The sequence below is a fragment of the Lycorma delicatula genome, chromosome 7 (assembly GCF_047948215.1).
Source record: "Lycorma delicatula isolate Av1 chromosome 7, ASM4794821v1, whole genome shotgun sequence".
Classification (NCBI taxonomy): Eukaryota; Metazoa; Arthropoda; class Insecta; order Hemiptera; family Fulgoridae; genus Lycorma; species Lycorma delicatula.
The window spans coordinates 87,244,934-87,258,706 of NC_134461.1; the positions used below are offsets into that span (position 1 = coordinate 87,244,934).

The window sequence follows — 13,773 nt, forward strand, 5'->3', positions numbered from 1 at the left end:
GAAATAAAGTATTGTTTTACCATTTAAAGATTTTTTTAATACCTTAGGCTTGTATGAAGTGGTAAAATTTGATGTGACAGATGCTGAAGAATTTTTACTGAGATCAGATGTCGGCATCATTGGAGGGGCAGTTGTTGTTTGTGATATTGGTGGAATTGTTACAGCAGCAGGAACTGAAGTTGTTACTGACACTGGCATTGAATTATTTAGTAGACCTGAAACAGTAAAAAAAATTAAGAAAATATCATTTTTACACATTATTAACCTTTAAAGGCAAAACAACCTATTGTTGAGGACACTTTTTTCACTTTTCTCTGTCTCTAAAATTATGAATAAAAGATCTTCAACTTCTAAAACAAGCTTTTAAAATATACATACATTATGCAAAAATACATAAAACCAATTACGTGATGAAAAATAGCGATCTGCAAATGTTTAGAGCACTGTTATCTCCTAATGCTTTTATAGTTCCTGTATTTTCTTGATCAACAATTATAAATAATTCTGCATAATTATAAGAACATTTTTCTCTTCATTATTAAAAATTATATCTTTCAAACGTGTCTGATATGATTCAAAAGGAAAAAAAATATTTATACCAGTTAAATAAACAAGTAGAAAATAAATCATATTCTTGGAATAATTACCAAAGCAACAGTACTCAATTCATCAACTCTATAATACATATAGATATAATACATAACATCAAGATTTTACTTTTTTAAAATAACCTGATTTTATGTCTATAATAAGAACAAAAGCTTATCCATTTTATAATAACAGGAATACCATTGTAGTTTGCTTATTCATAATTAATTCATATTTTGAATGATTTTCATGTGATCTTTATTTATATTAAGTTTACTCCAGTAACAAAATTGTAAGATTCATGTATTGTGATTACTAAACTCAAACTTTCATCTTCAATATTCTGTTAAGCGAATGAAAACAATGAAAAGATAAGTACAATTCTTAATGTACAAGATTCTATTATAAACAAACTTAAATTAGAAAAACTGAAATCCTGCTGTTTTAAATATCTAGAAACAAATTAAAAATATTTAATTTAACATATATTTAATAAATTAAACAAATAATTAACTTATAATTCATTATTCAATGTGTGGATCATGTATTAGTACTGGTAATATAATACAGTAAAACACCAGATCTTATTAAAATCAAAATAATGTTAATAAGTACGAGGGTTGTCTGAAAAGTTTTGAGCCTAATGTAGAAAGATGATTTTTTCTGTCAAATATAGTTTTATTTTTCAACAGTCTTTTCAAGTCGATACACTTTTTCCAGTGATGCTCTAACCTCTTTAACCCTTCCAAATAGTAGCTACCATCTTTCTCCGCAAAATAGGCGTTTACGTATGCAATAACCACCTCATCCGATGAAAATCTCTTTCCTACAAGTGAAACTTTAAGGCTAGAAAACAAGAAAAAGTCACTTGGGGCCAGATCTTGTGAATACGGTGAGTGGTCAACCAATTCAAAGAGCTATTCGTGAATTTAGCCATGGTGACCGTTGAAGTGTGAGCAGGCACATTGTCCTGATGTAAAAGCACTTTCTTTTTTTTCAAATGTGATCGGTTTTTTGCAATTTCTGCCTTCAGCTTGTCAAGTAATGATGCGTAATGCTGTCCCGTTATAGTTTTACGTTTTTGAAGATAATCAATAAGCAAAACTCCATTACTGTCCCAAAAAACAGTCCCAATCGCCTTTCTGGTGAATGGAACAATTTTCACTTTTTTTGGAGCAGGTTCACCCTTTGCAATCCCACTGTTTTGACTGTTGTTTTATCTCAGGAGTGCAGTGGTGGATCCATGTTTCATTTACAGTTATGAATCAACGCAAAAATCTGACTCGTTTTGCTTAACTGCTCCAGCAAGGCCTTAGAAAGCTCATTCTAATGCATTTTTGGTTCGAAGTGAGCAAACAAGGCATCCAACACCAGGACAACTTATGCATATCAAATTCTTTAGTTAATATATGACAACACATTCTTTCAATATGCCCATAGCCTCTGCTATCTCTCTAGCCTTAATTCGTTGGTCGTCCACAATCATTTGGTGAATTTTTTCAATGATATTGGTGGTGGTTGCAGTATTTGACTGTCCCGAACACTCATTATCAACCAAACTGGTACGACCATGTTTAAATTCAGCTGCTCATCTTTTCACGGTGGCAAATGATGGGACAGTCCCCGTAAATAGTATCCAACTTGGTTTTAATTTGCGTAGGCGTATTGCCTTTCAAATGCAAGTATTTAATCAAGGCACGATATTATATTTTTTCCATCTTCAAAAAAACACTCACAATAACTTAGTCAAATGATTATCAAAAAACTGAGCGTCCAAAATGGCTGAGATTTTAGTGAGTACCTTTCAACGCACGCATGAATACATTTCCTAACTTTTGTTGAAGTGTGCTGCCATCTTCATGTTGAGGCTCAAAACTTTTCAGACAACCTTCATACTTGACAAGATATGAGAAGCACTTTCATTTGTTTATACCGTATAAGTTATAAAAGAATCAATTTCATTCAAAAAAGCTACTGATGGTTATGATGAATATATTAAAATTTCTATTAACATGCACTAAAACAACAGTAATAATAAAAATTATTATTATTTGCAAACATTACATTCTCACAGCTGAATTCAACAGAGAATGATAAAAACAATTACTCTAATGAAATATGTAATTTAAATTTTTTTTAATTATACATTCTCAGAATAATTTTTCCTAACTGTGATTTTATTTTAATAAAAAAAATCTTAACTATTTTAAGCATCATACATTTACAAATTTCAATACTTACCATCGGTATGGGGTATATTTGGAAGAACTGGTTTTTCATCTTTTGGGCTATCCGGCAAGGGATCAAACACAGAAGGAAGCGCAGTCACAAGGGGGTCAGGCTCTTGTTTTAAATCTAACAAATCTGGTGGCACCAGTTGTGATGGCATGCTTTGCGGCAATGTTACCGGTGTTGGTATCGAAGGTAAAGGTAAAGGTTTTATATCTGGTACAATCATTGGAGGTTTTACATCAACTCCCAGTGAATCTGTGAACAGAAATATTGTCCTTTATAAAAATGTAAAAAAAAAATAATCAGTTTTCTATGAAGGCATACTGCAATTAATAAACAACTTTAACAATGATGGGTAACAGGAGAGTAACTATATTTTAATACATTGTTACTTATGCAATAATATTTTAGATTATTAGTATACACTGTAGTGTACACTGCAATTTCATAAAATAATGAAATTACAAATACAAAAATCAATTTCATATTACTTTAAAATCTAAAAATGAATTGTGCCTGTTCATGACACAACTGTGTTGTGCGTGTTCATAGAGGAAATCTCATGTAGCAAAAGTATTGTTTAGTCATTCAGTATAGCAGAATCCTTTTACTTTCCCATCTAGATAGCGCTATAGATCTAGAAGGGAAAGTATTGTAATCGGTCCAATTTGGGCATATGTGGTTTTCTCTGGATCTTGATGTTTTGACACCTAAAAACTGGATGGAAATTTTCTGGATGTTAATGTTCATATGTATGTGTGTGTTTGGTGCTGGCTTCTAAATCACCTTATATCTCCAGAACTACTGGACCGATTTTGACCAAACTTGGTTAGATTACTTCTATATAAGGGGCAATGATGCCATTAAATTTTCAACTAAGGTCAAAGGGGTAAGGCTGCAGAGCAACGTTAGCCTCAGAATCTCAAGATTTTGCCTAATTAAGGTGATATTTTTCTTATACATTTGCTAAAAATTAAAAAACCCAAAATTTGCAATTTTTTTTGCAAAATTGCACTCCCACCCGAAACAATTCTCTAAACTAGTAGATAAATGGGCATACTACCAATAGTACCAAAAGAACCGCTAGTGTTGCAGTCTGCCATCTTTAATTTTCCCTTTTCCCTGTGTTTTTTATAAATTTCATTAAATAATATCAATAATAAAATATTCCTAATTCTTAGTGATCAAAATAAAAATTGCGCAATTAAAACCAATAGCAAGTGTATGTCATGCACAATTTTAGAAATGCCAAAAATTTCAAAAAGTGTAGTAGTGCTTTAGATGATCTTTAGAGAAATTCAAATGTTAATAAATGCCAACAGACCATTCTAAACATCTTCAGCCTGCCAGGTTAATAACAAATATATAAGTATTTGAAATGATGTATGGTATTCCCGGACACCCAGGAATATTCAATTTGACACGTCATACAATACGTGTTCTGTATCTAGTCAAGACTTATTTAACAAACTTACCTGAATAAGCTAGCATTTTGTGAATTAGTGTTTTTGAAAAATAAAAAGGGAATCAGATGTTATGGTGAACCATAATTGTGACTTATCTGTTCATTCACTTTAAATGTAGAAGTGTAAAAGGAATATACACAATGTTTCTTTAAACAAATCTACTCTGAAGTACAAATCCTTTAAGTTTATCCTACATGCTCCGGATAAATTAGTTAAATGCCTCTCTCCACAAACTTGACATGGAGACTTGAACCTGAGATCTATTGATTATGAGATTGAAATGCTTGCCATTCAACTGCTGTGAATAAAATACTAGAACTATTTAAAAATCTTTAAATAGTTTACTCCAAAATGGAGCCAAACTGCAAGCTGCCATTTTGGATATAAAGTAGGGACCCATCCCCAATCACCCTGCAAAAGGGCATCAATAAACTACATTGTAAGCTGGTCACCTGCCCTTGAAAGGACATACTACATTGTTTTAACATAATGAACCCAGATTCTTTTAAGTGAGAATTCAGCAGACCTATACGAGTTAGACCTATACAAAATGACTGATAATAAGGAAGAAGGGATGATCAAGATTAAGAAAATGACAATCTGTTCATCAGGGTAGATAGGGATAGTTTATAGTCTTACCCAGGAGCTAATGATGGTTAAACCCACCTTTACTCATTGTATAAAAAGCCTAGGGTTTCTTGTCCTTCTTGGAAATATATGTTGTTATCTAATAATGACTGGATCATAATCCTCATCATAACTGACCAACTTCCAAAATCCTTCAAAATCCAGTGAAGCCAATTTTCACTGTATCTTTTTATTATCAGTTGATCTCTTTTCTGGAGCATTGGAATATATAAATATTTTGTTAAAAAAAAATCACATCAATTGTTATATTATTGATAAGTAATGATACTGGCTTAATTTCTGAAGGTAAAGAACAGCATCACCCAATTGTTACAAAACTTTCTTTCAGAAAAAAACACTCATCTGATTAACTTACTAAGTGACATATTCTACTATATAATTATGTTTAGGCAACAGAGTAAGGAATGAAGAGGATTGGAGGTAAGGGAACTTTGATTAGCATCATCATGAGCAAGAAAATTAAGTTTTTTAAACATTTAGGAATGCCTCGTGAAGGTATCAGAAGGAAGTATAACAAGGGGAAGAATACAGAATGATCACGTCAGTGGATGAAGTAAAAGGAGATTATGGATACATCAAAAAGAAGAGAAAGGTATATAATAAGAAAGGATAGAATTTGCAAACTGAAAGAATATGTTTTATATAATTCTAGTAAAAAGATAGAATAAAATTACTCACTAGAATCACTATTTTGAACAACACTATGCTGAGACGTGGTTGTATTTTGAGCAATCACATTCGATTGTGTAACAGTGGGTGGTACAACAACAGATGTTGGTTGAGGAAGAGGATTTTGTGGTTGTGGTGGTGGTTGTTGTTGTGACTGTGGTTGCTGAGGAGGAGGTGTCGGAGGTGGAGGCCTTTTTGCCGTTGTGGGTGCGGCAGTTGCTAATGCACTAGGCCTAGCTGGCTGTGGAGGAAGCATATGACTGATGACTGGTGGTGCTTTCTTTATTCCTGCAACTGAGAACAGTGTTCTGTATTAACATTAATAAATTTCCAACAAATTGACAATAAATACATTATAAGCAAAATTCTTGAAAACATTTATAAATAAGATTACTTTTACACAAAAAAAGAATTGCTCTGACTCAGAAATAAGGTACATGTTGAAAGAAAGAACACACACTGAACCAAAGAAAATGATACTGTATTTAAGGTTTCAGACTAAGTTTATGATTAGATGAAGCTATTTTTTTCACCTCTTTGTTTAAACCATAATATAAATGTACAAAGATAGCTGATACAGACAATTTTTTTTAATTTTTTGACAATTTTTGGTTAGACTGTGATGCAGTTCAAGATCTATGTATACTAGTCTATTTCAAACTTTGGCAAGAAATAAAAAAAAAATTAATTTCATCAGGGACTTTTCTTTGCAATTTTATTTCTACATTTATTTTATTGTAATTTTTCGTTTGGTCTAAATGTCTTTATTATTAATCCTAAGCTTAACCTAATAAGTTTTAAAAACCTGTCTAAGCTATTAAGGAATAATAGATGTTAAGATTATGAATTTGAAATGACATATTTAGGTCATATTTGAAATGGCAACATATTTTAGGTAGACGTTTTAAGCATGCTATCTCATCTGTAATTCCTACGATATATTTTCTTGGCATTGGCTTTGAATGGAAACTTTTAATAGCTAATCTAAAATCTTTAACGATCTTCATTCTATTGTAGGGATTGTTTGCTCATATGTACAGTACATGCCAGTTATCAATATAATTAAAAAATAAGCTTATATTGGTCAATTCTGAGATAAATCCTATACTGATTTACAAAAGCTAATTATACATATTAGTTTATTAAAAATTATATCTGCTTATTATTTCTTAAACACTGTGAATGTTCATTATTAAATGTTTAAAAAAATATTGCTTCCAGATAAAATTTAAGGAAAAACTGTAAAAGTACTAAGAAAAAACCTTTATTGGTGTAATTTTTATTTCAAAAATTTAGGCTAACTGTGAAATTCAACACTTTCACATTCTTGAATCTCTTATTTATAACATTTTTCATAATTTTAATTAATCTGTACAAAAAATTATACAAGAAAAAACATTTTTGTTTTCTTAAATACATAAGAAGTCTATCTTTCCTTGTAAACGCTTCAGTAAATAAGCAAAATTACTTACCCACATTATCTTGGATTTGTGGAAGCGTAGTCTGTTGTAATTGTGGTTTAATATCAACTGATTGCTGACTTGGAGGAGGTTGTTTATTTACAATATGGCCACTGGTGGTCATCGTAAGTGTGGGCACTGTACCAGCATTTACACTGCCACCTGCTGCTACAGCACCTGGCACTATTCTAGCAGATCCTGTTGATGGTTGAACTCCTCCCGCAACAGGTGTTGTATCATTCTTTAAAAAAAATTATTAAACATTTTTAACAAATAAATTCAGCATTAGTAGTATTATGTACAAGTAAGAAGATATAGTATAATCGAAAACAACACACTGGTATGATTTTATGTTCCAGAAATGTGGAGTAGTGGGAAAATTGTCTGAACTATGCAACTGTTAAAAAAAAAGCTTTGTTGAATGAGAAATTACATAATCATCAAAGAATTTTAATTTTTGGTCATCAGTTCTGGTTGATTTGATGTTCTCCTTTCCTTTTTATTCAGAACTAATCATTTAATTTTAAATTAATTACATCACATAACTAGTTATCCATCCCCCACAACTGTTGCCGTTTTAATTAAACATGGATGTCTTATGGCTGATCGATGTATTTTTTCTCTACACAAGATCTGCCTCAAATTTCTTTCATGCATCACTAATCTCACTTCTTCTTCTCTCTGAATTATATCAATCCATCTAATTTTCAACATCCTCCAATTCCCATCTCATTCCTTCTTATCTTTGTTACATTACAGTGATAAACATTATTTTTGTTTCCTAACAAGTGATAAACGATTTTAATGTTTTTTTTTTGTTTTTTTTTTTGAATATGGATATGTGAACTGTGAATCTTTCAATCACCTGCCATTTTTGAAAAATTTGTAAATTTTAATTACAGAATTCTTTTTCATTTTTCAATGTATAGTTAGGATTGAAAGCTCCTATACTGTATTTTTAGCTCATCTTTTATTGTTTAATTTTGTTAACATAATTTGTAAGGTATAAATAAAAATACCAAAGAATTAAATCCTATCATAATCACATATTATAATATCATATCTAACACTGAAGAATGAGCCTTCATGGCCAAGATTAATCATGTCTATGCAGGTCAAAACATACAGCTAAAAACACAGTGGTGTTGTTTGTATTAAGCACTGGATTAGTTTTGTTCAGTCTTATTGCTGTCTTAAGTTTGTTAACAGTGCAGTGTCATAATGCCTTGAAATTGTGTAAATGATGTGGATGCCTTTTGTTATACATGTGATGAGTTTACCATAAAATCAAATAGAAAAAAACATTACACCTTTAATTAAAAAAGCATATCATTAGTACTTTCAGTGTAAAATTGGTGATCAGGATAAGACATGGGCTTCTCATATAGTATGTGCTAATTGTTCTGTATATTTAAGAAAATGGCTGAAAGGTACCCAAAAGGCTTTGCCATTTGGTGTGAACCAAAGGATCATGTAACCAATTGTTACTTTTATTTAACAAGTGTGTCTGGAATTTCTAAAAAATCTAAACATACTGTAAAATATCCTCACTGCAATCTGCAATTAGGCCGGTACCTCACAGTGAAATTATTCCAATTCCTGAGCCATCCTTGAATGTATGTTTTGAAAGCAGCGATGAAGAATCAGGGAGTACTGAAGAAGACAACAATGATTTTGATTTTGAATTATATTCTAATAAGCCACACCTTATATCACAAGGTTAATTAAATGACTTTGTTAGGGATTTAAATTTATTAAAAATCAGGCTGAACTGTTAAGATCAAGACTGCAAGGTTGGAATTTGCTTTAAAAAAATACAAAAATTTCAGGCTTTCAAAGCTGACAAAACTTTCTCAGTACTTTATTGATAAAAATAATTTGGTTTATTGGACAAATATTGATGAGCTTACGTTGCAGTTAGGACAAGTTCATAAACTTGAGGACTGGCACCTTTTCATAGATTTGTCCAAGTATAGTTTAAAACTGGTTCTACTACACAAAAGTAACAAATATCCTTCGATACCAATTGCTTATGGTATTAATTTGAAAAAAAAACATACGATATGATGAGACGTTCTTGAAAAAAAATTATAAAAAAGCTGATAGCTGGAACATATGTGATGATTTTAAGTTATAGCTATTTTGTTAGGCATACAGTTAGGCTATACTAAGTACATGTGTTTTCTTGTAGATGGGATAGCCAAGCTAGGGATAAACATTATGTTACCAAAGAGTGGAAGAATCGAGACAACTTAACTCCAAGTGTGAAAAATATTATTCATGAGCTCTTAGTTAAAACCCAAAAAAATATTTTTACCCTTTCTCTATATTAAAGTAAGAATAATGAATATTTTGTAAAAGCAATGAAGAAGGATAGTCCTGAATTTTTGTACAGCAGGCAGAAATTTCCAAATGTAAGTGAAGGAAAAATTCAAGAAGAAATATTTGCTGGTCCTCTCAAATAATGGACTTGGTCAAGGATGATGTATTTAACCTAATGTTAAATAATTTAGAAAGTGCAGCTTGGGCTTCATTTAAAGATGTTTGCAAAACTTTACTTGGCAAACAAAAATCAGACAATAACCACGATTTTGTTAATCAACTTCTTAGTTCATACAGAGCTATGGGCTGTAATATGTCTTTGAAAATACATTTCCCCTACTCAAATCTGGATTTTTTCCCAGACAACCTCGGAACACTGTGAACGTTTCTACAAAGTTAACTCAATGAATGGATAGCTGCTACAAAGGAAAATGGAATATTAACATGCTAGCCGATGCCTGTTGGATATTATTCGGAATATGCCGGAGGCTATTTATAAAAGAAAAGCATCAGTGAAATCATTCTAACACAGGTATGACCAGGGAAAATAATAAATTTTACAGACTTTAACTATATCTTTCCTTAATTTTTTTTTAAGCGTTAATTTATTTAAAATTAAGGGTGATAGAAAATTAGTAATGTACGCAGAAAAGGAATTCAAGAATGGTATCACACTTAGAGAAACAATAAAAAATTTTTTTTGTCTATCTGTGTTACCATAAAGGTTAGACTAGACACAAACATTTTCAAGAATTTCTGTCTAATTCTAAGAACTGTACTTTATAATAGCAAATTCTTCTGCATTTAAGCTGTCCTTGCAGATGACAGGCAGCTTTTATGTTTTCCTTACTTCAGTCACATTTATAACTGATATAAATACAAAATTTTTGCAACTTCTGGTCTATTATGTTCTTCTGCCTCAATATTTAATTCCTTCCTTCCCATCATAAGCCACTGCCTTTTTTTATTATCACTGAATTTCTTTAAACTTTATTTTCTCTCTTTAGATTGTCCATTTTCATGATTATGATTCAATTTTTGTTCTGCTTCTTTTTTATGAAAGTTGAGAAGTAATGGACCCAGACCATATTTGTCTTACCTTTCTGAATTCCTCTTTTTTCATCTTTAATCCTTAACTTTTAATCTTTTTCTGAGTCTTAGACATACAATCAAGAACCCTTTCTTTTCTATATTTCAACCCTATATATATATATATATATAATAATAATCAAATAAAATTAAAAACCACCAAATACAATCACAAAAATGGTAAGAATACTTACTTTAACTGGCGCTTTTGAAGTTAAATTAATTCATCTTCAGCAGTTAAAATTACAAAATTACACATACAAGGTAACATGTTTTGACATTAAAGTAAAATAAATTCTCCTTCATTTACCATGGTAATAGCGAGTGATAATATACTTCTTAAACCATTGGTTATGAAAACAGTACTACAAATTTAAATAAAGAACCATCTAATTCAGTTTGTTTATTCATTAATTTATATAATTATTTTTAAATTTACAAATATTTTTTTTTTTGTACATATATTTCTTTATTATTATAATTTATCCCCAATATATAAATCCAAGATTTATCTCCAATATCTAAAAGTTATATAGATCAGTAATTTGTAAGGTTACTTTTTGAGATGATCAATAACATTCAAAAACGTAATATTACCTCTTTTATAATTATTGAACTGTTCTGAAAACCTCTTATTGAAAGAGCTGGTATTTTTACAATAATTACATTTAATCATATACATTCCATAAAGTTCAAATTTATTATTATCATCATCTTTGTTAATTTAAAAAATAAAAGGTTTACTGGATTTATAAGAAACATTATATTAATCTTTTTGAAATAAATTTATTTTATTAGTCTAATTTTTATATTTAAATGTAACATATTCTTTAGTTAAGTTAGGTTTATCATTATAATCATTATTTTTTGTGATTTTGAATGTATTTTTTTCAGAGATATTTTAGTTATTTATATATATTCTAAGTAATTTATCAATGCAATTATTATTATAACCATTTATACCTGTAATAATTTTAATGTAGCCAATTTATTCATTTTATTATCATTTTTATTAGTGTACATAAATACTCTATGCTCATGTTTTTATAAGCATTTTATTCATGTATTCAAGGTGTGTTTGATAATTTGTGTATTGTACATAAATTATCATTAAGTTTCCTATAAACATTAGTTTTGTTGTTAACTATTTCAATACTTACCACCTATATAATTGATATTGTGATTTATTTCACTTTCATGTGCAAATTTTAAGTTTTTGTTTACATATTTAGTTCATTTTAATATATGAGTATTACGTTCATTTAGAATATTTTTATTACAGTTGCTATTATTTTTTCAAGTGTTGTATGTATATTTCTGATAAAATTGTTGATAAAGGCGAACCCATGGCTATACTTTCACTCTGATAATAAAATTTTTCTTCAAATTCGATAGTTTGATTACATATTATAGTGATAATGTTTATATCTATGGTTTTCTTTATTATTAATAAGAGTACTTTTATTATATCTAAAATATCATTCATGGATATAGGTTTATCATTCATGTTTGATATATCAAAGAAAACCATTTTTGTATTATTTTTAGTTTCAATATTATGAGGGACATTCAATAATTAACGAGAAATGAAGAGAAAAAACGGTTCATTCAATGACAATGAAATTTTTTGAGTCAAGTTGGCAACCTAGGGAACACATTAAATCATAATTAATGATGCTTGATCATAATTAATCTAAACATAACCTCTTTTGTTGATTTCAGAATGTCAGCTTTACTTGAAAGGTGTACGCCATAAGAGCAATATTCAATACCAAGATTTTTGTTATCAGAAGGTTTGAAACCGGCAGAAATTTACTGAAGAATGTTGAAACAGTATGGTGGAAAGTGTTTAAACCACTCTTAAACGTTAATTTTATTTTCTATTTACTTATGATATTTATTTACACTTTTGGTTATTTTTTTAGATTAGATATGATTTTATTTATTTGAAAACACTTTTTGTTAAGTCTTTTGGTTTTGTAACGTGTACAAATGGGTGAAACAGTTAAATTTAATCTTCATTCTCTGGAAGACGAGTTGAAGTTTCAACTACCATGCTGCAAAACCAAATCCAGAGTACCTGCTGAGAAGGCCTCAACGATAAATGTGAAGGCAACCGATGTACAAGGAAAAAAGAGCTTTGCGGATCTCCTTAATGAGGTTAAGGAAGGAGTTGAGAGGGAACAAGAAATTGTCTCGGTATGCAAAGGTCAAGGAGAAGATATCCATATAAGAGTCAAAGATGAGGCGGAAGGGCTAGAAAAACTAATGAGGAAATTGCAGGAGGGGTTATCAGAGTTAAGGTTGGCCTGCATAAAAGAGAGCGAGTACAGAGAATTAACATAGATATAGATGCTCTTATAACAAAAGAGGTAGCTAGAGCGGTAACAGAGGTAATTGAGTTGGATGAGGAGAGGAGGCAGGCCATCAAGATGCGGCCTGCTTATTCAAGTACATAAGTGGCTTCTCTGATGATTTCTAGTGGAGAGGCTGAAAAGATAATTCGAAGAGGGCGTCTCCAGATTGGGCTAGTGTCTTGCCGTGGAGCAGGAGCGGTGCTACTGTTGCTGGGATTTGGGCCATAAGAAGACATTGTATAACGGACCAGATAAGTCTGAGAAATGTTTCCAGTGTGGCAAGGATGAGCACATCAAGGCTGGTTACTGCGAAAGAGTTGTTTGTAGAAGATGTGGTGCAAAGGGCCATTACGAACGCAATTACGAAGTGGACAATGTGCTACAAATTAAAGATAACACAGCTTAATGTAAATAGGAGTAGAAGCTCCCATGACCTCCTGTGGGCTATTACCAGGGAGGTTGCCGAGCCAAATTGGGCTGTGGTTTTGGAGTACGGCAATAATGGTGCTGTGGCTGGGACTGGCTACTACCCGACAGGGCCACGGTGATGCGTTTGGGGGGGGGGGGGTTTAATTGCTACATCTCCCGTAACAGCGGCATGGATCGCTACTTTAAGTTTTTGGATGATTTGGCGGCGGCTGTGAGGGTACACACAGGTGCAGTAGTTGTGCTTGGAGACTTTAATGCTAAGAGCTCAGAGTTAGGGGAAGGGACCTTAAATGAGTGTGGGTGGTTCCTGTCGGAGTTGATGGCATTTTTGAGTATGGTGTGCCTCAACAAATTGGAGGTACCTACCTTTTCAAGAGGATCTACGGAATCCGTCCTTGACCTGGAGTTTGTTACAGATGTGATGGAGGGCGCTGGGTGATGGCGGGTTCTAGAGGAGGAGACTCTCAGCGACCACCGCCACCGATGTATTGAGGTGGTAGTTGGACATAGAGA

At 31.4% G+C, this 13,773-nt stretch overlaps 1 protein-coding gene across 5 annotated transcripts in view; it reads right to left on the minus strand.

The window, feature by feature from the left end:
• LOC142328110 (homeotic protein female sterile-like) overlaps positions 1–13,773 on the minus strand; it is a 147,676-nt gene that overhangs the window by 8,886 nt on the left and 125,017 nt on the right. For all 5 annotated transcript variants that reach the window (XM_075371619.1, XM_075371622.1, XM_075371623.1 and 2 more), the window contains 4 exons: positions 7,076–7,304; positions 5,613–5,897; positions 2,830–3,075; positions 43–215 (listed from right to left, as the gene is read on the minus strand). In XM_075371619.1, the coding sequence (XP_075227734.1) occupies positions 43–215; positions 2,830–3,075; positions 5,613–5,897; positions 7,076–7,304 (933 nt within the window). The remainder of the gene's footprint in view (positions 1–42; positions 216–2,829; positions 3,076–5,612; positions 5,898–7,075; positions 7,305–13,773) is intronic.